This window comes from Cyanistes caeruleus, chromosome 6 (genome assembly GCF_971803275.1).
Source record: "Cyanistes caeruleus chromosome 6, bCyaCae1.hap1.1, whole genome shotgun sequence".
In the NCBI taxonomy this organism is placed as follows: domain Eukaryota; kingdom Metazoa; phylum Chordata; class Aves; order Passeriformes; family Paridae; genus Cyanistes; species Cyanistes caeruleus.
The window spans coordinates 8,673,979-8,698,585 of record NC_141706.1 but is presented as its reverse complement, the minus strand read 5'-3'; the positions used below and the strand labels follow the sequence as shown (position 1 = coordinate 8,698,585).

At 59.4% G+C, this 24,607-nt stretch overlaps 7 protein-coding genes across 8 annotated transcripts; 5 read left to right on the top strand and 2 right to left on the bottom strand.

Moving 5' to 3' along the window:
• Positions 1 to 350: 350 nt before the first annotated feature.
• CYB561A3 (cytochrome b561 family member A3) lies at positions 351 to 2,880 on the bottom strand. Its single transcript, XM_086894390.1, has 6 exons — positions 2,734 to 2,880; positions 1,666 to 1,871; positions 1,394 to 1,602; positions 1,166 to 1,320; positions 729 to 885; positions 351 to 618 (listed from the first exon to the last, which is right to left on the bottom strand). Exons 1-6 carry the CDS (start codon positions 2,772 to 2,774, stop codon positions 595 to 597), a joined length of 792 nt encoding a protein of 263 aa, XP_086750516.1. The 5' UTR covers positions 2,775 to 2,880; the 3' UTR covers positions 351 to 594.
• A 15-nt stretch (positions 2,881 to 2,895) lies between these two features.
• Positions 2,896 to 5,435, top strand: TMEM138 (transmembrane protein 138). 2 transcript variants are annotated; one of them, XM_023948284.2, is made up of 5 exons: positions 2,896 to 2,948; positions 3,728 to 3,948; positions 4,021 to 4,192; positions 4,953 to 5,028; positions 5,111 to 5,435. In XM_023948284.2, exons 2-5 carry the CDS (start codon positions 3,821 to 3,823, stop codon positions 5,221 to 5,223), a joined length of 489 nt encoding a protein of 162 aa, XP_023804052.1. In that variant the 5' UTR covers positions 2,896 to 2,948; positions 3,728 to 3,820; the 3' UTR covers positions 5,224 to 5,435. The 2 variants fall into 2 exon arrangements, with proteins under 2 accessions (XP_023804052.1, XP_086750518.1); XM_086894392.1 differs by having other exon boundaries at positions 2,938 to 3,022.
• A 255-nt stretch (positions 5,436 to 5,690) lies between these two features.
• On the top strand, positions 5,691 to 7,136 carry TMEM216 (transmembrane protein 216). The gene is made up of 5 exons (XM_086894394.1): positions 5,691 to 5,801; positions 5,981 to 6,082; positions 6,165 to 6,257; positions 6,471 to 6,672; positions 6,758 to 7,136. Exons 1-5 carry the CDS (start codon positions 5,789 to 5,791, stop codon positions 6,771 to 6,773), a joined length of 426 nt encoding a protein of 141 aa, XP_086750520.1. The 5' UTR covers positions 5,691 to 5,788; the 3' UTR covers positions 6,774 to 7,136.
• A 187-nt stretch (positions 7,137 to 7,323) lies between these two features.
• CPSF7 (cleavage and polyadenylation specific factor 7) lies at positions 7,324 to 15,093 on the bottom strand. Its single transcript, XM_086894389.1, has 10 exons — positions 15,019 to 15,093; positions 14,279 to 14,399; positions 11,687 to 11,905; positions 11,129 to 11,232; positions 10,735 to 10,880; positions 9,130 to 9,535; positions 8,937 to 9,055; positions 8,696 to 8,861; positions 8,433 to 8,606; positions 7,324 to 8,352 (listed from the first exon to the last, which is right to left on the bottom strand). The coding sequence occupies exons 2-9, from the start codon at positions 14,330 to 14,332 to the stop codon at positions 8,438 to 8,440; spliced, it is 1,383 nt and encodes a 460-aa protein (XP_086750515.1). The 5' UTR covers positions 14,333 to 14,399; positions 15,019 to 15,093; the 3' UTR covers positions 7,324 to 8,352; positions 8,433 to 8,437.
• SDHAF2 (succinate dehydrogenase complex assembly factor 2) lies at positions 15,064 to 17,007 on the top strand. Its single transcript, XM_086894393.1, has 4 exons — positions 15,064 to 15,137; positions 15,595 to 15,803; positions 16,525 to 16,634; positions 16,715 to 17,007. The coding sequence occupies exons 1-4, from the start codon at positions 15,123 to 15,125 to the stop codon at positions 16,843 to 16,845; spliced, it is 465 nt and encodes a 154-aa protein (XP_086750519.1). The 5' UTR covers positions 15,064 to 15,122; the 3' UTR covers positions 16,846 to 17,007.
• A 21-nt stretch (positions 17,008 to 17,028) lies between these two features.
• Positions 17,029 to 19,161, top strand: LOC111930601 (uncharacterized). Its single transcript, XM_023928696.2, has 6 exons — positions 17,029 to 17,659; positions 17,730 to 17,941; positions 18,288 to 18,487; positions 18,615 to 18,695; positions 18,796 to 18,868; positions 18,942 to 19,161. The coding sequence occupies exons 1-6, from the start codon at positions 17,373 to 17,375 to the stop codon at positions 19,064 to 19,066; spliced, it is 978 nt and encodes a 325-aa protein (XP_023784464.2). The 5' UTR covers positions 17,029 to 17,372; the 3' UTR covers positions 19,067 to 19,161.
• A 788-nt stretch (positions 19,162 to 19,949) lies between these two features.
• On the top strand, positions 19,950 to 24,084 carry LRRC10B (leucine rich repeat containing 10B). Its single transcript, XM_023928418.2, has one exon. It carries the CDS (start codon positions 19,989 to 19,991, stop codon positions 20,838 to 20,840), a length of 852 nt encoding a protein of 283 aa, XP_023784186.2. The 5' UTR covers positions 19,950 to 19,988; the 3' UTR covers positions 20,841 to 24,084.
• The last annotated feature ends 523 nt before the right edge of the window (positions 24,085 to 24,607 follow it).

The following is a 24,607-nucleotide window of genomic DNA, read 5'->3' as shown; positions in this document are numbered from 1 at the left end:
CCCCATTGCTCCAGGCTGGGAAGGGAGATGGGAAGAGGGATCCTGTGACTGGGGGAGGAAGGAAACCCAGGGTGTGGAGGGGAAACCACAGAGCTCACATGGCTCTGGGCACGGGGTCTGGGGGAGATTCTGGGAAAGGAGCAAAGGAGAAGTGGGGATGGGGCAGAGCATGGTCCCAAATCCCGTGGGGTGACCACGGGAAGCTGTCCCATGTCTCCAGGGAGCCAGCGAGGACAAGCCCTTGGAAGGGGCAGCTTGGCTTGGCCAGGACCTACTCCCTAGCTCCCACCTCACCCACCCCAGCTCCCAGGCCCTCCCTTATCCCCAGGGATTTAAGTGCTGGAGCCCTGTAGAAGCCAACATTTTATTCCATATCCATGAAGTTCCGGAGTGGCTCCACCCTGAGCCGAATCCTCTGGAGTGGGAGCGATACGGGTGCTCCTCTTTGTCCCAGCAAGTCTCCGGCAGCTCCAGCTGCAGCGTTGAGGGATGGCACCAGGAAGCGCTGGGGTTTGGCGTGGAGCGGGATCCAGGCAGGAGCTGGCACATGGAGGCACAAGGATGCAGCTTGGGAGTGCTGGGAGATCCCTGGGATCAGCGCTCGGCAGAGAGCAGGGGCTGTGGGAGACGGATGAGCTTGGATCCCCCAATCCTTCCCCGCCCTCGGGACTGTGCTGGGGGGCAGCTTCCCAGTTCAGCTTTCCAAATCCACCCAGCGCGTCCCGTACCTGGCGGGAGTCGGGGGAGTCGGAATCTGGGCGCTTCCAGCTGGGCCTGGCCAGAGCAGCCACCACCAGCACTCCAAAAATGAGAATGAGGAGCCCCATGGTGTTGGCAAACACAGCCTCAGCCGGCAGGAGCTTGTAGTCCATAGTCCCGTTCTTTCTGGAGCAGGGAAGAGAGGCTGGGAATGTTCTGGATGTTCCCAAAACCCCCCGCCCCAAACCTTGCAGGGAAGTGTGCAGGGGAGCTACACACCTGAGGAAGTGCTCAGTTACCTTTTCTCTGCACTGGTCACTCCCAAATCCAGTCCAAATCCACATCCTGAGCACCCCCCCACCCCTGTGAGGGCTCTTCCCAAGCCCCCCTTTCCCTGTGAGGGATCTTCCCAAGCCCCCCTTTCCCTGTGAGGGCTCTTCCCAAGCCCCTCTCCCCCGACTCTCACAGGCTGAAGAAAAGTTTCTCGTTGATTCCCGAAGCGCAGGAAGCCACGGACAACATGAGGATGGTGGAGCCAAAGAAAACATGGATGGGCTTGTAGAGTGCTCGGAGCCAGGCGGGAGCCCAGGGAAGCAGGAACGCTCCAAAACCTGCTGCCCACTGTGGGAAGAGAAGGTGAGGGCAGAAAACTTGGGATGCTGGAGGGATTGGGGGATCCAGGAGGGGTTCCCACCTGGCAGGAGAAGAGCAGGACAGTGGCCAGCCCCATCCAGCTGTGCAGCGAGTACATGTTGGGCGTCCCTTGGGAATTATGGAAGCGGAACACGGCCGCCAGCCCCAGCACGGTCAGGACGAACGCTCCCAAAGCCAAGCTGCCGTGCAGCACCTTCCAGGGAAGCTTGGGGCCGTTCCAGGTGTTGGGAATGCGGTAAACCAGGGCGGCTGTGAGGGGGGAAAAAAGTCAGGAAGGAGCCGTGCCGGGATGCCCGCGCTCCCTGTGCTCACCTGCGCCATAGAGCACCACCAATCCCGTCACCATCAGCACCGGGTGCCAGTTGAATGTCCGGGAGCTGCCATCCAGGGAAAAGCCCCCACGCCAGTGCTGGCACCAGCTGCCCACCATGGCCACGCAGAGCAGTCCCAGCGTTCCCAGGAAGGCGCAGAAAGGCAGGAAGGGCACGTCCAGCATGGCTGTGGGGTGGTGGCGGCACCTGTGGGTGAGTGAGGAGCCGGCTCAGGCTCCGGATGCGGTGCCGGGGAGGAGCCACGGAAAGGGGAACTGGGAGCCCAAACAGAGTGGGGGGGGGGGGGGGGGGGGGGCAGCTGTTTCCCAGCTGGGAAAGGTGACAGGGATGGAGCTGCTTCCCAGCCAAGGATGGTGATCCAGCTGCTTCCCAGCCTGGAAATGGTAGCGGGGATGGATCCAGGATGGTGGCAGCTGGGGATGGCTGAGGCACCTTTTGGGGCTCTCCGACATCTCCAGGAATGGAGATGTCCTTTCCTCCAATGGAAAGGGGAACCGGGAACCCTGAGGGGCTGACCAGGGTCCAGCTGCGCTCTGGACTGGGCAGGAGGCCAGGGATGGAACAGGACATGCAGAGCCAAATTCCCGGGCACGGCACTGCAGGGAATGGAATGGCAGCGACGGGCTCCCGGTGTCACCTGTCATGGTCCCCCTGGCAGAACCCGTGCGCTCTCATTTGCATGTGATTTGCATGTGCCCCCAGAAATGGGTATTTCTGTCCCCTCCGGCCTCGGGGGATGTCCCCACACCTCAAATCAGCTGCCTCAGGAGACACAGAGACAGGAAAGGGGTGAAGACACGCGACCCTATGGTTCCCCAAAAACTGGGACGCAGAGACTCAGGGATCTCCCAAATCTGGGGTACTCGGTGCCATAGCTCCCCGAAATCTGGGAACACATGGCTCCACAGCCCCCCCCAAACCTGGGGCTCCCCTGGACCTGAGGACATAGCGCCCGGCCCTGACACCACCCAAAACCCAGATCACGAGGTGCCTCGGCCCCTCCCAACCCCGGAGCCGCCCCTCGACGCTCTCAACCCCGGGGCTGTACCTGGGCCCCACCGCCCCCTCCTCGTCACTGGGCGCCGCCATCTTGGCGAGAGCCGCTCTGCCTGCTCATCTCTATGGTTTTCCCGGCCACCCCAATGTGCAGCCACCGAGGGGAGCGGCGGCCAGAGCGGCCCCTGCGGGTCCTCCAGCCCTCACTTCCGCCCTCACTTCCGGCTCCGGCGGCCGTTTCCATGGGGACCAAGATGGCGGCGGCGGGTGAGCGCCCGGGGCGGGGGGCACGGCGGAGACCCACCGGGACCTCCGGGACCGGGAGCTCCGGACCCACGAGGGTGTGGGCGTATCGGGCTGGCGACCCCGGGAGTGGGAAGGGAGCCAGGGCCAGGGGGAGAGGGCGGCGAGAGGGGGCCGGGGGACTTCGCAGTGGTGGCTGTGAGAAGGGGCGGAGTGACGCGGGGTCTGGAGGGGCAGAGGGTGATCCCTTAATCCTCATATCCAGCTCTTCCCGCCCCGTCCCCCTCCTGTATTTCCAGCCCTTTTACCTCCATTTCCAGACATTTTCTGTCCCTTGCCAGCCCTTTTCCCGCGTCCCTCACCATGTCTCCCCCTCAGGGAAATCAGCCCCCGGCACAGCCCTTTGCCTGCCAGGACACGGGGGATCCCTGTCCCCTCCGTCCCTCTCCAGCCAGGATGATCCCAGAGGGGGCTGTTCCCGTGGGATATGAGTCCCACGAGGGCTGTACCTGCTCCCGCGTCCAAAAATTCCCGTCTGTCTCCTCACTCGTCTCCCTGTGCCCAGAGTGGGACATGCCCAAACGTGCTCAGAACTGCCCATGAGCTGGAAACAGCCAGGAATAACCGGCTTGGACACTGCTTCTTGGGTCTGCACGTCTTCCTCATCCCTGGATTTCCTCATGAGGATTGGGCTGGATTTCAGGGGGAAGGGAGACACCAAATGGGAGAGGAGAGAGGGGGCACAGCTCACTGTGATTTCCTGGTTTCTGGAATCCATCCCAATCCCTCTGCTCCCCCCTCAGGTTTGGGATGTTGGGAGAGGCCCCGCTGAGCCCCCCAGCGCCATGATCCATTGGGAATGCCAGGGCTGAGGGCTCCAAGCCCCAGGAAGGAGGATGCTCCAGCCCAGCAACTACAGCCTGGTGCTGTTCCTGCAGTTCCTGCTGCTTTCCTACGACCTCTTCGTGAATTCCTTCTCGGAGCTGCTCCGCACGGCTCCGGCCGTGCAGCTCGTCCTCTTCATGTGAGTGTGGGGAAGGTGGGGCAGCAGATCCAGGAAATCCAGGACCCCACAATCCCTCTGTTTTCCTGGCAGCATCCAGGACATCGCCATCGTCTTCAACGTCATCATCGTCTTCCTCATGTTCTTCAACACCTACGTTTTCCAGGCGGGATTGGTCAACCTGCTCTTCCATAAATTCAAGGGGACCATCCTGCTCTCTGCAGCCTACCTGGCGCTCAGCATCTCCTTCCACATCTGGATTATGGTAGGATGGGGTGGGCACAGCTGCTGAATTCACCCAAGGGATTTTTCCATGACCCCCAGCTTCCCACAGTCCTTTCTCACAGTCTCCCCCTGGAAGGTGCCCCATGGAAGATGTCCCATTCCTAATCCTGTGGCTGGCATTAGGCTGGGAGGGTCCTGCCCAATCCCAGCCCCATCCCAGCTCGTTCCCAGAGGGCCGTGACCCATCAGAAAATCCTCTTTCCTCAGGGAAAGCCTGTGCTAGCAGCTCCTGGTTTTTCTGGGATTAATCCCTTTACCTGGGGCAGCTCCCTCCATTCCCACAGCTCCGAGGGCTGTCCAGCCTCCTGGATCTGTCCTGGCGGCACCTTCCCCTTTTCTTTCCCAAATAAACTCCTTCCTAGCTCTTTCCCAATGGAGCAGTTCCCATCCCCTGGACACCTCCTGAAGTTCCCTCCATCCTGCTGCCCTGTAGCACGGGGAATGTTTTTGGGGGTCAGGAGCCACAGCAGCTGCTCCAGTGCTGCCCACGCCGTCCGGGAAGGGGATTTGCAGGGATTTGCAGGGATCTGCAGTCTGAAGCCGGAATAGGTCCGGGCTCAATGCCTAAATCCCCTGAGCTGCTTAACCTTTGGGGTAGGGGGCTTCCCAACCTTCTCCAGGTGTTACTCCTGGCTTTGTGTCCCTCTGTCCTGCTCAGAGCCTTTAGAATGGGGAGAGGGGTCTGGGAGGGCTCAACGAAACTGCTCCAGGGGTTATTCCCAGTTTTCCAACCCCCTCAGAACCTGCGCTGGCGTGACTCTGGCCGCTTCATCTGGACTGAAGGTCTCCAGACCCTGTTCGTTTTCCAGAGGCTGGGTAAGGGCTCCCAGGATAAGGGTGGGATCCTGCATCTTTTGGGGGTGCAGGTGGCCTTCTCTCATCCCAAAATTCCCTACAGCGGCCGTGCTCTACTGCTACTTCTACAAGCGGACAGCTGTGCACCTGGGAGACCCCCTCTTCTACCAGGATTCACTCTGGCTCCGCAAGGAATTTGCCCACTTCCGTGGCTGACGGATCCCCAGAATCCCCTGGAGTCTCCTTGCACTCCGCAGGCTCTGTCGGGGTTGGTTCCAGCTCATCCTTTCTCTGGGGACCAGCCCTTGGGATTTTGAGAGTCAGCGGGCGACTTGTGGGGTGTCCCCACATTTCAGGGCGACAGCCTTGTTTGGGACTGGAATGTTTTTGGAAACCCTAAAGGAATAAATCGGATGTGTTTTCCAGAGGCTGCCGGGTGTTTGTGCCCACCCGGTGTCACGGCTGCACTCCCAAAGGCCTTACATTTGTTACCCAGCTCAGCGCTGCTCTTGCAGCCGCAAAACGGGGATATTCCCGTATTCCAGTGTGGGATTCTTATCCCAATGGCTACGAGGGGGCGTGGTGTGGAGGGACGGGGACTCGAACCCGCGGCGTCAGCGACCGCTCCTCCAACCGGAGAGGCGCGGGAAGAGCGGCGGCGCGCGCGCCGCCAAACCATCGAGAGGGGAGGGGGAAAGAGCGGCTCCGCCCCCGCGTGCCCGCCCCCTCAGCGCCCCCGCGCGGGCGAGCGCGGCGGCGGCGGTTCCCATGGAGATGGAAGATGGCGCCAAGGGGTGGGAGCGGGACCGGGGGGGGAGAAACGGCGGATACCGGAGGATATAGGGAGTACCGGGAGGAATCCGGGCTGGGAGCGGCGCTGGGAACGGGGCTGGGAGGCGGCCAAGGCGCTGCGGGGCTCCGCGGGCCATGCCCGCCCCGTGCCCTCCCTCATGGCCGCCCCGTCTCCCCTCAGGCCGCCATCGCTCTTCGGCTCCGCTGCAGGTCCTGCTCTTCCTCAACGGCTGGTACTGCGCCACATATTTTCTCCTGGAAGCGTTCGTGTTTGTGTACAAAGGTGAGTCTTTCACTCCAGAACTCTTCCCGATCTCGCCGCGATGGGCAGGAATGTGGTGCTGAGGGCGGTGCTGTTCCTGCAGTGCTGCTCCTGCCCTATCCCGTCTCCAACTTGGTGCTGGACATAGTGCTGCTCCTCCTCTACCTCGGCATTGAGGCCACACGCATCTTCTTCGGTGAGTCCCCCCGAGTTCCAGAGGCTCCACAGGGAGTGCGGAGTCCTGGGACACCCTCAAAGAGTGTCCCTGGACATTCAGGTTGGATGGGGCATGGAGTAACCTGGGCTAGTGGAAGGTATCCCTGCCCGGGGGAACGGGACATTTAACTTTCCTCCCCACCTAAAACCCTCTATGATTTCCATGATCTGATCCCACCTCTGTGTTCCACAGGCTCCAAGGGGAACCTGTGCCAGCGGAAGGTGCCGCTGTCCCTCAGCCTGGCACTTACAGTGCCAGCAGCTGTTCTGGCCGCGTACTACCTGCTGCTCCAGACATATTCCCTGCGCCTGGAAGCATTCCTGAGTGCCATCCTGCTCCTCTTCTATGGCCTGGAGCTGCTCCTGGGCTTCCTGGCACTACTCTCCTTCTCCAGGTGCCGCATCCTGGGAACTGGGGGACCCAGCACAGGAGCTGCCAGGTTGGTGTCCACACATCCCTGTCTCTGTCCTTTTCCACAGCACGGATCCCTACTGAGGGCAGAAGTATCACCTGTGCCAGCTCCACTTTCCAACCCTGGGAAGGGGGATGATCCCACCTTTCCCACCTGCTGCCACCTGGACAGATCCCTCCCATGTTCGTTGCTTCTACATGGACATATCTCCCATTTTTCCTGCTTCCCACTTCACCAGAGACCTGCTGCCACAGGGATTCGTCCCTCCCTTTTCCCACTTCACTCACTACTCCCTGGACACATCCCTCCCACCTTTCTCACTCTACACTCCACTTGGACTCCTCAGAGCCTGAGCCAGCTCAAGGTATGAAGAATCCTTTTTTTTTTTTCCTATGACTTTCCAGAATAATTCACTATTTTCCAATAAATATTTATTTTTACCCAGAGCCCAGGAATGTGGGTCCCCCCAGGAATGCTCAGGTGCTTCCAGCACCTCAGAGCTGGTTTGGGAAGCACAGGAGCCCACTGGGGGAGGAAGAGGGTGAGGGATAACAGGTGCAGAGCCCTCCCCAAATCCCTCCCATTCCCTCATTATCCCAAGTCCCACTGTAGGAAGGCAACAGGAGCACTGTATAAAAGACTGACAACGTCATCCGAGTTTATTACACAATTCCAACCTATCCAAAGACAAATCTAATCACTGCGAGCAGGAGGGGCGGCGCCTCGCCGGGGCTTCCAGGGATTTGCTCTGCAATTTGGGGGGAATCTTTTCCCCCCCTCCACTATTTGGAAAGAAACTAAAAATCTGTGGCGGTAAGTAAAAAAAAAACCCGGAGCTCTCCCACCGTGTGCTCCCACCTCGTGGGGCTTGGGAAAATTGGGGTGGCTTTTCCTGAATTTGTGTTATTTCAACTTAAAAAGACTTCCAGGGCCTGGGTTTTCCCACCTGGGCATGATTCCAGCCCTGGAAGTCACCCAGTGTGTCCCGGCTCATCCCGACCCTCCTGGGCTCTCCCTCTCCTTCTTGGGATCCCAAGGGGACATGAGAGGGTCACAGCCTGCCCTGCCTCTTCCGCTTCCTCTAAAACAAGGAAGGCTCTGCGGGAGAGGCTGGAGCTGCCGTTTGGGTGGGAATGCTGCTGTGGGGAATGTCAGGATAGAGAGGGTGACCCCCAGCCCAGCTCCAGCTCCTTCTTCCCAGCTCCTGGAGGGTGAAGGGGCAAAGGAGGAGCGTGGCACAGTGTCCTGCTAGGGTGATGGGGATGGGAGTGTCCCCAGGCAATCCAGAGGATGGCACATGGCTCCTGATGCCGGGATTAGGAGCTGTGCATCTCCAAGCCCCCAAGCTGCACAGGGAGGGCTCCATCCCCTCCGTTCCTCCCCCCAGACTGGGAAGGGCTCACAAACCTCCCTCCATGGAATAAAAGCACCATTTCTCTTTGGGTCCAAGTATCCACAGAGCGGAGCGGGATGGCCCCGGGAAGCAGCAGCAGTGGTGGTGGGGGGGATTCCCAAGGCCACGAGGTGCAGGCAGGGGTCCCGCCCGGAGGGGGCTGGGGGTGGCGGGGAAGGGACCGGGATGGGGCAGAGCGGCCTCGGGCACGGCGTCCTGGTCGAGGTGAGGAGATACGAGTCCATTAAAAACCACTTCCTGCCAAATTCCTGCCGGAAGAGAGGAGAGGAATGGTCGGAGCGCCCTTCCTTTATCCCTCATGCTTCCGGGGGATTCCTGAGCCTCCCACCTGTCTCAGTGGTGCCGGTCCCTGTCTCTGTCCCTGTCCCGATGCCGCTCATGCTCCCGGCTCCGCTCCTGGAAATAATCCTCATGCCGATCGTCGCTGTGGAGCAGATCCCGGTGCCGCCGGCTGCTCTCGCGGGACCGGCTGGGAGAGCGCTCCCGGGATCGGTGTCTTTTCCTTTGGGAAAAGAGGAGACAAAACCCAAAGAGTGACTTTTAGTCGCTCACCTGCGGGGAGGATCACGTTCTCTGGATCCAGGGGGATACCTGGAGCTGCTGCTGGAGCTGCTGCTGTAGGATTTGGCCTCAATTCCATGCAGGCAATCCTTGAGGGAAGAGAGGAGGACGCGGCACCGCTCGTCGCTGGCCACGCGCGACTGCTTGATGACAGCGATGGCCGTGAGCAGTGTCTCGATGGCGTTGCTGTAATCCCCTGGGGGAGCGGAGCAGGGGGTCAGGAGCAGGAATCCATCCCGGGATGGGGGGACATGAGGGACACGGGAAGTACCTGCGCTAGCGCCGGACACCGCCTTGGAAATGGCGCTGCTGGAGATGGCGCGGTTGCGGTTCATGATCTCCTCAAACTCGCCTTCGCTCACGGCCGGGATCGGCGGGCCCAGCTCCCGGCTGTTGGTACAGAGGGAACGGGGAGTCAGCGGGATCCTCCCCAAGCATCCCACCCCCATTCCCGCCCGGCTCACCTGCTGTGGTTGTAGGGAGCCATGGCCTTGCCGTAGGTGTCCGGAGGGGGTCCCAGGGCGGCGGTGGGCGGCGGGAAGAAGGCAGGATTGAGGTGCAGGGCAGGGGGCACAGCTCCCGGCGGGGGCACAGCCAGGGGCGGGGGCAGCCGGGGCGGCGGCGGCAGCAGGTGCTGGTAGGGAATTCCGGGAGGAGGTGGAGGGACTCCGAAAGCGGAGGAGAGGGGAGGTGGGGGGGGCATGGGAGGGGGGGGCAGCCCCATGAGGGGCAGCGCAGGGGGGCGGCTGAAGAAGGGCAGGACTGAGGGGGGCTTCTCCATGCGGGCGGGGGGCAGCGCGTTCTCTGTCGGCGTTGCCCGGCCGTCCACTGCATCCATGGAATCTCGGGAGTGGGCCCGTGGTGGCACACCTGGAAGTGGCACAGGGAAAACAGCTGTGAGGTGCAGCTGGAGGGTGTCCAGGTCTCCGAGACCTCCTCCTCCTCCTCCTCCTCCTCCTCCCACCCCTGGAGGGCTGGAGGTGCCCAGAGGGAGATCCAACCGGCCACACATAGCCTCCGCTTCCATGTGTTTTTCTGCATGGTGCCCTGGGGACAGGCAGGTCACAGGGACAGGAACCAAAAGCCACAAGGAATGGTGAGAGATCCCCAAAGGCATCCAAAGACCCAGAGAGCCTGAGATCCACACATGGATTTGGAGAGGCCCAAGCGTGGAGGAATACAAGGGGACAGAACCCAAGTGCTGACAGCAACGGAGCTCCTGCCAGAGGAAGGAAAACTCAGCATTCCAAGGGGGACAAGAAGCCTTGCTCTATCCAAAGAGACTTTGAGGATGAGACAGAAGGGGTGTGGCAGGAGCCACGGCTCCCAGTGGTGCCAGAGGGTGCATGGGAGCTCAGCTGTGCCCTGGGGGCAGCCGGAACTTGGCCCAGGGAACACTCCCTGCTCCACCTAAACTTCAAGGCAAGTCGGGACACAGCCTAAGCACCAAGCAGCTGATTCCCTCAGGCACCGGAGCCAAAGGAAGGGAGCGAAGCAGTTCTGCTGGGAAAGGGGAGTTTTCCTTGCATAAAACATGCCAAGGGATCTACAATGACTAGAGCTGGCCAAGACCTCCTCGGACACGCTCCTGCCAGGACAATCCCTGCAGATCCCATCGCATCGCTGCGGAGTGAGGCCAGGACCACCTATCGCCATTGAGGGACGCCCACGGCCAGGCCCCAGCTGGAATATTCCTCCAGTGTTGGGCACCTTACCTCCGCAGGGATGGAAAAATTCTGGAGCAGATCCAGAGAGGAGCTACTAATAGATATGGAGGGTCTTAGCTATGCTGAGAGCCTGAAGAGCTTAAGCCCATTCAGTTTGGAGAGGAGGAGGAGGAGGCTACGAGGGATCTTCGCAGTGTGGGAGCACCTAAAAGGGGATCATAAAGACTCGGGTCAGGAGCTAATCCGGCTCAAGAATGGGAAAAACAACCCCCAGATGCTCCTGGCAGGGTCTCCCCCCATCCCGAGGGCTCGCTGGGCTGGGCCTGGCAGCTGATCCAGGGGAGTTTTGGGATGCGTGTGAGGTGGAACCCCCCGCCCGTGTCACACCGGCGCCACACTCACGTTTGCGAGCCTGAGCCTCGAACTGCGACAGGTTCTGCCGGGTCGCCAGCCTCACCTCCACCTTGTCTCCATTCAGGATCTTTCCGGGAAGCAGCTCCAGGAGTTTATGGACCGAATTCTCGGAGGCGACCACCACCTCCGCATACCTGTGCAGGAGAGAGGGAGGTTGAGCCCTGAACCTACTGCAGAGACCCCCCCAGACTCTCGTCCTGATCCCCCCATCCCACTGTTCCATGCCCCCTCCTTACTTTTCCATGCTATTTGGGATCTTCCATGAGTTCCCTGTGCCAGGCAGGAACAGCGTTGGCTGCTCCCTCACCCTCCACAAAACAACGGATGTGGCAGTGAGGGCCTGGCTCCCACCATTCCCACCTGAAATTCCATTGGCTCTCACCCCTTGGATTGGCCATTGGCTCGGTTCTCCGCGAATTTCAGCTCCACCACGTCGTAGACTCCGACGGAGCGGATGGTCTGGATCAGCTGCTGGTCAGTCGTCCACTGAGGGCATAGGGAACAGGCTGGTGTCCATGTCAGTCTCCAGTGTCCCCCACCCACCTAAGGAATGTCACCCCCAGACTCCCTCAGGGAGCTTAAAATCATCTGGAACAAGCCTTGGGAATGGATAACAGAGACAAGTTCTCCAGACAAGACAGGGCCTTCCCAAAATTGTCCCTGCATCCATGAACAGGAGAAGGCGACTCAGGAGCAGCACCCCAAAGTCACAGCTTCAAAGGGATACTGGTGGATACCCCATCCCAGAAGCTCCTCAGGGATACAAATCCCTTTTCCTTGAGGATCACAAAGCCAAGCCCAGCTCACAATGCAGCCCAGGACACCAGCTCAGGATTGAGGAGGAACAGGCCCCTCAAAATCCCTGCCACTCCCCTAGAGAGCCCAGCAGCCTCTCAGAGGTTCCCCAGGAATCCCAAATTTCCCAGGAAGATGAACTCACCCAGGAGAAGCTCCCAACGTAGACGGCAGCCCTCTTGTTCCGGAGTCCGCTGTAGGTGTACAGGATGGCCGGGGGTTTGCTGTTGGGCTTGGGAGACGGCTCCTGACGGATCTCTGGAGGCGCTTCCGAGCTGCTGGAACGCTTTTCCTGGGGCTGGGAGCTGGCTGCTAACACGTCGTCGTAGAGATCCATCTGGTCAGCATTACTGAACTCCGGGTCCTGCTGGGAAAACGTCATGAGCTCCTGGCTTGGGAAGGGCTTGGGAAGCCTTCTTTGCTGTTTCCAAACCTGCTGTCCCAATTCCCAAGCGGAATTTCCAAGCTGAGACCAAAGGTTTAAGGCCCAGATTGCTTGGGTTGGGTCTGCACATAGTTGGGAATTACACCCACCCCTTGCCTGGGCAATCCCAAAAAACAGGATGATGGGCTCTGATTTAAAGGGATCATGGAATGGTTGGGGTTGGAATAAGGACCTTATCCCTTCCCACCCTCTGCCATGGGACGCCTTCCACTATCCCAGGTTGCTCCAAGCCCTGTCCAGCCTGGCCTGGAACACTTCCAGCGATGGAGCAACCACAGTTTCTCTGGGAAATCCATTCCAGGGCCCCACCATCCTCACAGGGAAGAAATTCTTCTCAATATCTCATCTAAACCCCCACATTCCAAGGACCAGCCCACTTGGATCCCGCACAACAGGAGAAGACCCTGTTGCTGCCACCAGAAAGAAATTCCCAATTTGAAGGGCAAGAATTCAGTGGTGAAAAAACAAATGTCCTCCAGGGACGAGCCTCTCGCTCCTTGGCAACACACACTTTCCAAAAATCCAACTTGGGAATTGTACACCCCTCTGCAAACTGTCCCCAGCACCCCAAACTTGCTCATTTTTTTGGAAAAAAAGCTTTTTAGGGTAGGAGCTCCCACACATTGGATCTGTCCCCTTGGCAGAGGAAGCTCAGGCAGTTCCAGAGCTGGGAATTCCAGCATGTCCTAGATCTGCCTCCCAATTCCCACACTGTCCAGGCTATATTTAATTTGGAGCGTCCAGCAAGTGCTGGGATCTACTATGGATCCCAGTTCCTTGTCCAGACTGTACCGCATGTTTCATCCCACAAAATCACTCCATGAGGATCCATCCCACAGGAGCTGGTGTGCCATAAAAAACAGGGGTTCTGCTCCCAAATTTTCAGTTCCAGGGAGTTTGGATAATGTTTTCTGCTGAAGACTGATTGCAATTGCAAACATTCCATTGGGAGTGGGACAGAGAAGGATGCTCAGCACACAGCTTTCCACAAGGATTGTGGAAATCTGGGAATCCACAAGTCCAACCATTTTCCCCTCTCCCTGAACTTTTGCATCCAGCTCTTTCCCTGGAGCTGATAAAAGAAGAATTTGAAAAGGGAGCTGTAGTTTTGTGTTCATTCCCCAAAAAAAGCTCAAGTGTTTGGTTAATCCAACTCCCACGCTCCCACCTCCACCAGGAGCCTTTGGACACAGCCCAAGGCTGGAAGATTCCCGCCTGGAAGTTTCAGAAAGTCAAGACCAAAAATAGGAAGGAGGGGCTAGAAGAGGAATCCCTTGGAATCCCTCAGTTCTGCTACTTAGGGGATGCTTCAGCTTGGGAGATTTTAGGGATTCTCCTGCTACCAATCCATGCACACTGACTTGAGGTGCACAGAGACGAAGCTGGGCACTGTTAGAGGGAATCACCATGTGGGAATGTGGGATTTGGAATTATACTGGCATCCCTCGAGTGCCACAGGGACACCACAGCACCTCCCCACTGCTTTGATCCTGGGCATGGATTAATTCCAGGTTTCCTCCTGCCACATATCCCAAAGAGAGTGACATGCCAGAGTCATTGGCCTGGATCATCATTCCAGCTTTGAGAATCCTCCATCCACTTGGTCTTCCCAGGAGATTCCATGGAATATTCTCACCCAATAACCAGAAGAAGCTTCTCTTGATCACTCCAGGAGCTCTTAGGAATTCCTTTCTCCATGGTGATTCTTTTCTCCGAGTGCTTTGCTTCCAGTTTCCATGACTTTTCCTCTTGCCAACTTCCCTCCACAGGCTTTCCATGGCAGTTTCTAATTTTCCAACATCTGCCTTCACACTTGCTTTCCCATACCCATGAACGCCCTAAAATCTGCTTCTCCAACACCCCCTTCCGTCATCATTTCCTGCTGTGAATCCCAGATATTCCTGGGATGGGACAAGCAGCACAGGAACAGCGAGTTCCTGCACAGCTTCCCAGCCTGGGTGATCCCATGGATTTGGCTCCTGGTACCCTCTCACTGTGTAATTCCCTGGAAGTGCCTCTTCCAGCTGGGATTTCTTATTTTTCCAACCAGAACACAGCTAAGCTCTCATATCCCAAACATTCCGTGACCAGCCACGTGTCACAACCTGCAGGGAAACCCTTTAATCACAGCTGGAGGTGGCAGCCACTGAGATTTGGGAATGATTGGGAATGATCCTGCCCTTTTCCCAGGTACACCAAATTGCATCTTCCACCGGGATGAGCTGCAGGACACTGGGATATCTTCCCAAAAAAAAGGGGGGGGGGAATCTGCACCCCCATCCCAGCCCTCACCTGGGTGAACTCCTCGTCGGCGTAGATGTCAATCAGATCCACTCCCTCGGACATATTTCCAGAGGCGGGAAAAGCGGGAGCCCGGGCTGGGACCGGGCGGAGCCAGGACACGGAAGGTGCTCTGGGAAGGAGGGGCAGGGGGTCAGCGAGGCCTTGGGGACACGGTGGGGGGGAGGGTGTCCCCCAAATCCCTGTGTCCCCCAAATCCCATTTCCTCACCCCAATCTCTGTGGGCCCCTTAATCTCCTCTTCCCTCCAAATCCCTGTGCCCCCCTAAATCCTTTCTACCCCCTCAATCCCCTTTGCCTCTCAAATCTCATGACGCCCCTAAATCCCTGTTCCCCCTAAATCCCTTCTCCCCTCTAAATCCCTGTGTCCCCCCAAATCCCTGTGTCTCCCCCGAATCCCCTCTGCTCCCCAAATCCCTGTGCCCCCCTAAATCCCGTGTACCCCCCAAATCCTTCCGTTCCTCCATATCCCGTCTCCGCCCCCCAAAATCCCTGTCTCCCCCCAAATTCCTTGTGCCCCCATGATCCCCCACTGCCCGCCCCCCCCCCGCGCCACCCCGTCCCCGCCATATGCGGCCCTGCGGAGCGGCGCGGCCCGGGCTGGGGGGTTTGTGGGCAGGGGGAATGCGAGGGGAGGGGGCGGCGGGTCGCGATATGTCGCGATAGGTCGCGCCCCCCACCCCGGGCCCCCCCTCCCCCGATCCCAGCCCCGCGCGCGCCGCCCGCGCTCACCGCCAGCGCCGCCGCGCCCACTTCCGGGCGTGGCCACGCCCACTTCCGGCACTCCCCGCCCCATAGAGTCGGGAGGGGGCGCGGCCAGAGCGGCGCGCGGCAAGATGGCGGCGGCCAGGGTGGGGGGGGAAGGGGGGAAAACTGGGAGGGCAAAGGGGAGGGAAAGGGGTAAATGGGGAGAGAAAGGCGGGAGAGCGGAAAAAACAGGTTAAAATGGGAGGAAAACGGTAAAAAGGGGTGAAAGGGGAAGGGGGAAAAGAAGTAGGAAGGGGGAAAAAGGGAGGAAGAAAGGGGAGAAAGAGAAAGGAAAAGGAGGGAAAAAGGATGAGTTTTGGGGAAAGGCAGAATGGGAGGAAAATTGGCGAATTGCGGGGAAAAGGGGAGAAAAAGGAGGAAAGTCTGAACAGGCAGAAGAGCGTTTTGGGGGGAGAAGGGAGGTCTGGGAGATTTATGGGATGTGGGCAGCAGGGTTTGATGGGGGTGGAATTGGGAATCGTATCCAGCAGGATCTGGGAAGTTCTCTGTGTGTAGGCAGTCCCAGGCCTGACATCTCAGTGCTCTCCCTGTTCCCTCCAGCTCTGCTCGCTGCGCCGGCATCTCCTGTGGCCACTGATCCCGCAGCGCGGCTACCGGGGCGATTCCCCCACGGATTCCGGGAAGGACGTGCTGGAGATCCCGCTGCCCCCCTGGCAGGAGCGTCCGGACGAGCCGCTGGACACCAAGAGAGCCCGGCTGCTGTACGAGAGCAGGAAGAGAGGGATGCTGGAAAACTGCATCCTGCTCAGGTGGGCTTGGCTCCAAGTATTCCAGGTCCTTCCATTAACAGGGAAGAGTTTAGTGAAGTAGCGCAAAAATCCGTGGGATAGGTTACTCCAAGATCTTGCTGGTCTAGGGTCCAATGATGGAATAGATCTGGGAGAGCTCAGTGAGCCAAAATCCATTGGGAAGAATGTATGTAAATCCTGGGACATGTGTGAACACAAGGCCAGTTGGGTTTTGGGATTGAAGGAGAGACTAGAGACATAGAATGGTGGAATTCTGGAATGGTTTGGGTGGGAAGGGACCTTAAGGACACCTTTCACTACCCCAGGTTGCTCCAAGCCCAATCCAGCCTGGCTTGGACAATTCCAGGGATGTGGCAGCCACAGCTTCTCTGGGAAATCCATTCCACTCTCTCAGGAGTCTCTGCCCAGTATCTCATGTGAACCAGCACATGGAATCCTGGAATGGTTTAGGATGGATGGGACTTAAGGATCATCCAGTTTCACCCCCTGCTGTGGACAAGGATACCTTCCACCAGACCAGGTTGCTCCAAGCCATAATCCAGCCTGGATAAGGGGATTCCAGGGGTGGAGATTTCACAGCTTCTCTGGGAATGCTGTGCTGGTATTTTCCCACCTGCTGAGGTGAAGGAGAGCAGGCTGGGGGTCCATGTTTTCCAGGATCTGGCTCTCATATCCCAGCTCTTCCTTCATCTCCCGCTCATCCTGATCCATCCCTCTCCAGCCTCTTTGCCAAGGAAAACCTGGCGCGCATGAGCGAGGAGCAGCTGAACCGCTATGACCGCCTCATCAATGAGCCCAGTAACGACTGGGACATTTATTACTGGGCCACTGGTACGTGTGGCCACGCCCTGGGACACCGGGATGGCACTTTGGGACAGCACTGAGCTGATTTCTCCCTGTTTTCCTCTCAGAAGCGAAGCCAACGCCGGCGGAATTTGAGACCGACGTGATGGCCATGCTGAGGGAATTTGCCAAAAACAGGAACAGGGAGCAGAGGCTCCGGCAGCCGGACCTGGAATATCTGTTTGAGCCACCATGCTGAGGGAGGAGACTCCTCTCTCCCCATTCCCTGGAGCAGCGCAGGGACACGGGGCTCTGGACTGGTGCTTCCGCCTTCCCTGTGGTTTTCCTCCTCTTCCAGCAGCCTTTGGACACTCACGGAACGCTGAATAAAGCCGTGGCTACCGGCCCTGCCTGGCTGCTGGCCCTGCCCCTCTCCTGCTTTGTGACATTGGGGTCGGGCCCTCGGGGACATGCCCAGCTCGATCTGGCACACCCCACCTCACTGATATTCCCAATTCCCACCTGTCCCTTTTCCCAGGACCCCCAGGAGGCGACCCCACCCCGGGGCGGGGGCTGTAGTGGTGCTGGAGCAGAACATTCCCGGTGCCCTCCAGCGACAGCCTCCCGGGAGCTTCCCCTTTTCTCGGTTACCTGGAGACAGAGTCGCATTCCATGGGTACATTCCACAGCTTCCGGGCCTGCTGGGAAGGCCCCGCACCTCCAGCCATGGCGTAGGGCCGTACCTCGGGCTGTTCCCGGCACCAGGGGGCCATTCCCAGGGCCAGGATGCCATCCCTGCTGCAGGACTCGCCCGCCGCGGGGTTGGGGACGGGGTTCCCTGTGGTGAGGGGCCCCCACTCCGAGCTCATAGGCTTTTATACCACCACCTACGAGGCGGCCTTTGGGAAGAGGCCCACGGGGTCACCCCGAAAGATCGAGGGGTGGCATGTTTTGGGGTTTGAGCCCCCCTGTGAAAGGAGCATACACCCCCTCCTTGGTGTCCACACCGGCTCGGGATACGTCACCAACAACTACTCAGCGCTCTGGTCCCTGATCACCCCGCACGTGGAGCGGTAGGTCCCTGCTCCTGGAGTTTGGGGGGCACATTTTGGGATTGCTCCGTCACAGCCGTTCCCACCACAGGCAGGACACCGACGTGTCCACCACCTTTGAGGACTTCAAGGTCTTTGGGCGTCCGGATTTCCAAAGGATCTTGCCCCTGTGCGTGGATGAGCCAGACTGTCGGTATCCCACTGGCTTCTCCTTTTCCCGCCTCCGTTTTGGGGAGGTGAGACCTCCAAAATCATCCAGAGAAAACAGTACCTGGAGCCCCTGCGCCAGTCCTACCCAGCCAGGTATGATTCTAGGGTCTTAGGAATCCCAGGGAAAGCTCCATCCTTGTGAGGATTTTGGGGTGTTAGGATTCCCAGGAAACCTCCAACTGCAGGAGGGGTTGGGGCCCTGGAGCTTCCAGGTCCAGCTCCATCATCCAGGAAGGTTTTGGGATTATTGATGGTCCCAGAGCCACATCCAGCTCTGGGGATTTTGGGGTGTCGGTTTTCCTGGAGCCAGGTCAGACCTCAGGAGGACTTGGGAGTGTTGGAGACCATCTGCGCCCCCACAAATGCGGTGGGACAGGTGTATCCAGGTAATGCCAGGCCTGGGGACATGGGACATCCCTGCTCCATCTGCTCCTCACAGATGTCCCACAGAAGGCGACGGAGCTGTCGGGCTTCACTGGGACCGCCCCAAGGAGTGACCTCACCCTGCCAGAGCAGCCCGTGAGCGCCGTACCCACCGTGTCCCCTGTTCCCCTCAGCACCCCAGGGGACACTTTACCTCTCCCACAGCATGATGATGATGCTTGGATGGATTCATTTCCCGACATGTGCAGCAGCACTGTAAGCAAAGGGACGGGGTGGCAAGGCCAGGGGACATCCTGTCCCGGTGCTCCCAGTGGGCACTGAGGCAGCAGGAGCTGCCTGGGCATGGGAATGAGCAGGATCTCATCCCTGTGTCCCCACACAGTACCAGCCTGCCATGGGTTATCCCGCCCCCTTCGCCCCGCCGGAGCTCCAAGTGGGACCCAAGGGAGTCACTACCAGGAAGGTGGGTGCAGCCATGTCTGCTGTCTCCATGCCTGCTGTCCCCATGTCTGCCCCATCCCTTTTCCCGAGGAACCGCACCCCCAACCCACTCCATCCCTCAGGAGCCGTTGACATACACCACTATCCAGAACCAGTACTTGATCAACCTCTCACAGCTGGCCCCCATAGCACCAGGTGAGTTTGGGGAGGATTGCAGCTCCCAGGAGGAGTGGACACCCCCCTCACCAATCCCTCCTGGATTTTCCAGGCTGGTGGGCGCCAGTCACCTGGGCACCGAGACCCTTGGAGGGCATCCAGATCCCAAGTCCCAGTGGCTTCAGCACCAACAACCGCCCCACCAACCTGTGGCACATCAGTGACCCCCTGACCTGATCCCCCAAAAAAGTGCTGCCACATCCCGGGAGTCCCATCCTTGGCTCTTCCCAAATCCCCGTGGGAGGAATAAAGACCCTGCGTGATGCCATGGATAACCGCCTCATTTTGGGCGTTTCCTGCATCCCAGAGGCTGGCAGGAGGATTTTGGGTGGTCAGGGAAGTAAGGGGGGGGGGGGGTGTCACCTGGCCAGCTGCCACTGGAGGGCTGTACGAGCCCGGCTTTCCAGCTTTCCGAGCCGGCTTTGGGATGACACAGCTGATTTGCGGCAGGAAAATCCAGGCAGGGCTGTGGTGGGAAGCAGGAGGATGAAGAGGAGGAAGGACCCCGCAGTATGGGCATCCATGGCACGGGGGGCGTTTGGAGAGGCTTCATCCATATCTTCCCTGGCCATGGGGAAGGGCATCCGTGCCCCAAGGAGTGGCTCCCTGCAGAGTCCCAGGGGATGTGAGGAATCACAGAGGGACTCCCCACCGCTTTTAGGACCCTCACCCAGCTAAGGCAGCCACGCACAGCTCGGGGAGCCCGTCCTGCCGGTTTAGGGATTCCCACCCAGCCCAGGGACCCCGCACTCAATTTAGGGCCCCACACGCAGTTCAGGGTGAGGACGCTGATGCCAGGTTGCTGGAAAAGGTGTTGGGAGTGCTGGGGTGCGAGGGGACCGTGCGTGATTTGGAGACAGACCGGGACAGGTAGGGCGGGAATGGGGCCGGGTAGGCGTGGGGACGGCGGGGCGGGGCACGAATGGGGCTCGGTGGGCGCGGCCTGAATGGGCGCGGGAACGGCGGGGCGGGAATGGGAGGGGGCGTGGCCTCCGCTCAGGTGGCGCGGGCTCCTATTGGCCGCGGAGCGTTGCCATGGCCACGGCGTCGCCCCGCCCGCCCCGCCGGGTCCCGGTCCCGGTGCCGGTCCCGGTGAGCGATGGGCAGCGGCGGCTCCTCGGGGCGCGGGGCCCGGGTGGCGGCCGCCGAAGGCCCCGACGGTGTCGAGCAGCGGCTGGAGGTGCGGGGCCGGCAGGTCCCGGCCGAGCTGTGGGCTCAGCAGGGGCTGCGGAAGCTCTACCTGAGCGACGCGGGGCTGCGGGAGGTCCCGGACGAGCTGGCGGAGCTGCAGCACCTGCGGACCCTCGCCCTGGACGGCAACGAGCTGATGGAAGTGCCCGAGGCCGTGTGCGACCTGCCCCACCTGGCGCACCTGTACCTGGGCCGCAACGGGCTGCAGGGGCTGCCGGCCTCCTTCGCCCAGCTCCAGAGCCTGCGCTGCCTCTGGATCGAGGGGAACTTCCTGGCGCACTTCCCCCGCGCCCTCCTGCAGCTGCCGGAGCTGCGGAGCCTCCAGCTGGGGGACAACCGGCTGTGCCGGCTGCCCGCGGCGCTGCCCTGCATGGCCGGCCTGCGGGGGCTCTGGCTCTACGGGAACCGCTTCCAGGAGTTCCCGCCCGTGCTGCTCCGCATGGATCACATCCGCGTCCTCGACATGGATCGCAACCGCATCGCCAGCTTCCCGGACCTCACCGGCCTCGCTTCCCTGCGCCTCCTGTCCTACGACCACAATCCCGTCCGGCAGCCGCCCTGTGTCGGGGATGAAGTGCAGCTGGTGGGGGACGGGGCGCAGGAATACATGGAAGCGCGGCAGGAGCGGCTGCAGAGCCTGCAGCACCAGGAGGAAGAGGAGGAGGAAGGCACCGAGGCCGCCCCGGTATCCCCTGAGGATGGGCCGGAGTATGGGGAAGGGGAATCTGTGGCCTTGACGGGATCTCCTGAGGAACTGTGAGCCTCTGTTCTCCTGAGGGGGTGCAGAGCCCCCACCTGCCTCCCAAGGAATTCCCATCTAGGGCTGGGAAAGGAGGAAGTTCACAGCCTCCACAAAGGAAAAGCAATGGTCTGAGGAGCAGCCTTATGCAGTTGGGACAGCAGCTTCGTGTCCTGGATCTGCAGGATCATGGATCCCAATGGTTATCCCATCTGAGAGCATCCCACCTACTCCAGGGTGCCTTGGATTGGGATACAGCCCCCTGCCCTGAGGGGTGATCCCACACTGCCCCCCCGTGAGAATGGGGACATTGCCACTCCTCCACCTCTGAAAATCCTTTACTTCTGTCCCAATGGGCAGCACAGGAAAAAGCAATGCTGGTTGCATCCATTCCATGGATCCTGTCATCCTGAAGAGCTCCAAGGTTTGGGAACAAAGGCACAGACCCTGAGAACCCAATCCTGCTGCTGAAATTGGGCTGGGGGAGAGAATTTTCCACCAGGCTCCTCTTGGCCATCAGATTTGGGAAGGAGCTGGTGGAAATTAGACCTGGGTCTAAGCACTGCCTGTCTCAAACCTGGACAGGATTTTGCCCCATGGGAAGAGGAGTCTCATCCCTGGCCCTGTCTGTCCCCAAATGGGCACCAGATCCAGGGCTGACACCTTATCCTTCCTCTTCCTCTCTCCAAGTGCCTCTTGGACCAAATGCAAGCAATAAAAAGCACAAATCCAAGGAATTTGTTGTGAGAGAACAGTGGCAGGGACCAGCCTCAGGGAAGGGGTTATTTGGGATCCCCTAAAACCGAGTAACATATTCTGGTGTGCGACCACCAGCTCCTCTTATTTTGGACATCCAAGGAGTCCTGATTCCCTCTGCCCATCTCCGAGCTGAGCCGGTGTGGTGGGAAGCTTGGGGATCTGAGGTCTGGAGCTCACTGGAGGTTTCAAACCATGCATCCGCTTTTAATGGCCATGGATTTGGGTTTGGGGCTGGGAGGCAGCCAGAGCTCCTGCCACATCCGCTCCAGCACTGGCAGGGCAGATGCTGCCCACTTTTCCCTCCACTTCCTATTCCACAGCAGGAACCACGGCTATTTTGGACACGTGGAGCTTCCTCAGCTGCGGGATGTGCAGGAGCTGTCGGTGCCAGCTCCTCCAGGGTAATTTCAAGGATTTGGGGCTTAGCAGGAGCTTGGAATCAAGTCTTCCCAATAGGTACAGGCTGTCAATCCCTTTTCCCACCCAGGTGTCCTTCACTGTGGAGCAGAGCATCCCAGGATCCTGTGATATCCCAGGCACGCACTCCTGGAATTCTGTCTCCTAGCCTTTCATGCCATCAATCCAGGGTGCTGCTGCTTTATCTGGGAAGACACTGCTGCTAATTAGCCAGGAATTAACCATGATCCTGAGGGTTCTGATCCTGGCAGAGACCCTCAGCATTCCAAACCCCTGCTGCAGGCAAGATCTGATGCCACCAGCTCCATGCAGATCCCTGCCAGCCTACCCATTCGGCAGGAACTGGGATGCAGGTGGCTCCGGATGCCACCAGCCTGTCCCCATGGCCGGGATCAGATCCAGGAGCTCTGACATCTGGGAAAGGGGGGTCCTCCCTCTCTGCAGCCTTTTCCCACCACCCAGCTATTCCCAAGGAGCTGGGTTGGGATCCAGGCACCGGTGGCGGTGCTGGTGACACCAGGACCAGGAGCTGCCGCAGTCAGTGGGAATCTGACAGATTCCGGCTCCGCTCAAGTATTTTGGGGCCGCTGGCACCGGCGAGTCCCCGCTCCCGGCAGTGCATCATCCATACGTCTGTCCCTATATATATCCCTGCCTCCTCTCCCGGCCCCGCGTGCGACGGTTTGTGGCCTCGCCGCAGCTGGGATCACGCTGCTATTTCCATCTGCTCCCACTGCCTGCCAGCACAAAGCAACGGGATTGGGAATAGCTGCGGATCCGTGCAACAGGAGCGCTGGGATCGCTGCGCTTTCAAAGATTTGGGAGGATAAAAGGAGCCCGGTGTTGGTGTAAGAGCCCAGGCAGAGCCAGGATCGGTGGCACTGATGACATTGGCAGCTTAGGAATGCCAAAATTCCCAGGTTTGGATCAGCTGGAGCTGGAGTGAGGGTAGGCAGCAGCCACCTCTCCTCCACTGGAGTGCAGATGGCAAGGGGACAGCGTTGTCCCCTGCTGCCACCTGCAACACTGCATCCCAGGGCTTGAAGCGTGGGTCCAGAGGGATCTTATCCTGTGCAGGGAGGACATGGATGGCCCTGCTGCCATCCCTGCGTTTGGAGTTTCATTTATTTATTCAAGACCAGCATTCCGTGAATTATTTAACAGCCACCAGAGCCATTGCAATGGCACCAGGACACAGGATATGGTTCCCTGCCCCTTCCTTTCTTTTGGAGCCACATTCCAGTCCCTATCCAGCACATCCCATGGTGAGGAAGTCAGCCCGGAGCTGGATGGGATAGGAACTCACCTGGCTCCAAGCAGGCTGCGGGGGGCACTGTTGTCCCTGAAGCATCCATGGGGATCCAAATCCCAGCAGGATCACAGAGTTTTGAGGGGATACTTGGTGATGGATGGGATAATAGTGGGTGGATACTCAGGGTTGGGAGGAATAACGCTGGGAGGGGGATGTCCACCCGGCTGTGGTGCCCACCCAGGTGTGGTGCCCCCATTCCCACCCCAGGATCCACCCTCTGCATTCCCCCAATCCCACAGATGACTCACGCTGGCAGTTACTGACTGTCCTTTATTACTGAGAGCAGGGGCTGCCTCCAGAAAACGAGGGGCCCCGCTCCCCAAAAATAGGATTCTTCAAAGGAGACGCCCCGACCCACGCGCCCCATCCTTGGCATCGCCAGCCGGGCACCCCCCGCTCCAGCCGCTCCCCAGCCGGGCTGGGCCGGGCTCTTTAGTGGATTTTTTTATCTTTTTTTGTCTTTTTTTGTCTTTTTTTTTTTTTTTTTTTTGTTTTTTCCTGTTTTTCTGTATTTTACACACCAGTTGGATGTTACCGTCACATGAAGAAGAGAGAACCTGAACAAGATCACGGCTACGAGCTCTAGAGTTAAAAATGAACACACAAACCCCCGGGGAGCCCGACCGCGGACGAGGAATCCAGCCTGGAAAAGCAGGGTGCCCAAAGGGCCATGGGGGGCACCCAGCTTGGCACAGCCCTGACCCTGCCACCCTTTCCCCAGGCATGTAAGTCTCTTCTTTTATGTTAAAAAAAGAGAGAATATGACAAAAATACAAATGTCCCTAAAAGCGTTGTTATTACTGTAATAGCAGTATTATGACTTCTCTCCAGATTGTCCAAAATCGTCTAAATTGGGGCTGTGGGAGCTGCTGGGAGCCAAGGGTGCCACGGGGGGAGCAGGAAGACTGAGGATGATCTGGCGTCTGCCCGGAGAGCCACCACCGACCCCGTTGTCACCCCTGTGGGGCTCCCAGGTGGGTCTATCCCTGTTTTTGGGGGTCCCAGGGAGCGGGGAAGGGCTCTGGCATGTGCATCCCAGGGCTCCGTGGGGATGCTGCTGCTGGCACTGATCCTGCCAGGCTGGCCGTCCCAAGGAATGCCACCAGCCCAGGGAATGTCACCTGCCCTCGATAGGGACAACAGCGCTCGCTCTACCCTTTATCCCCAGGGGTGGGCACGGGGCTCCCGGAGCAGCCCCGGCTGGAAGGGGACCCTGTGGAGCTCCGCATTCCCCCGAGGGGCCCCTTCCAGCCCGGGGTGGGGGCCCGCCTTAGGGACCCCCCGCTCCCGCCGAGACCCA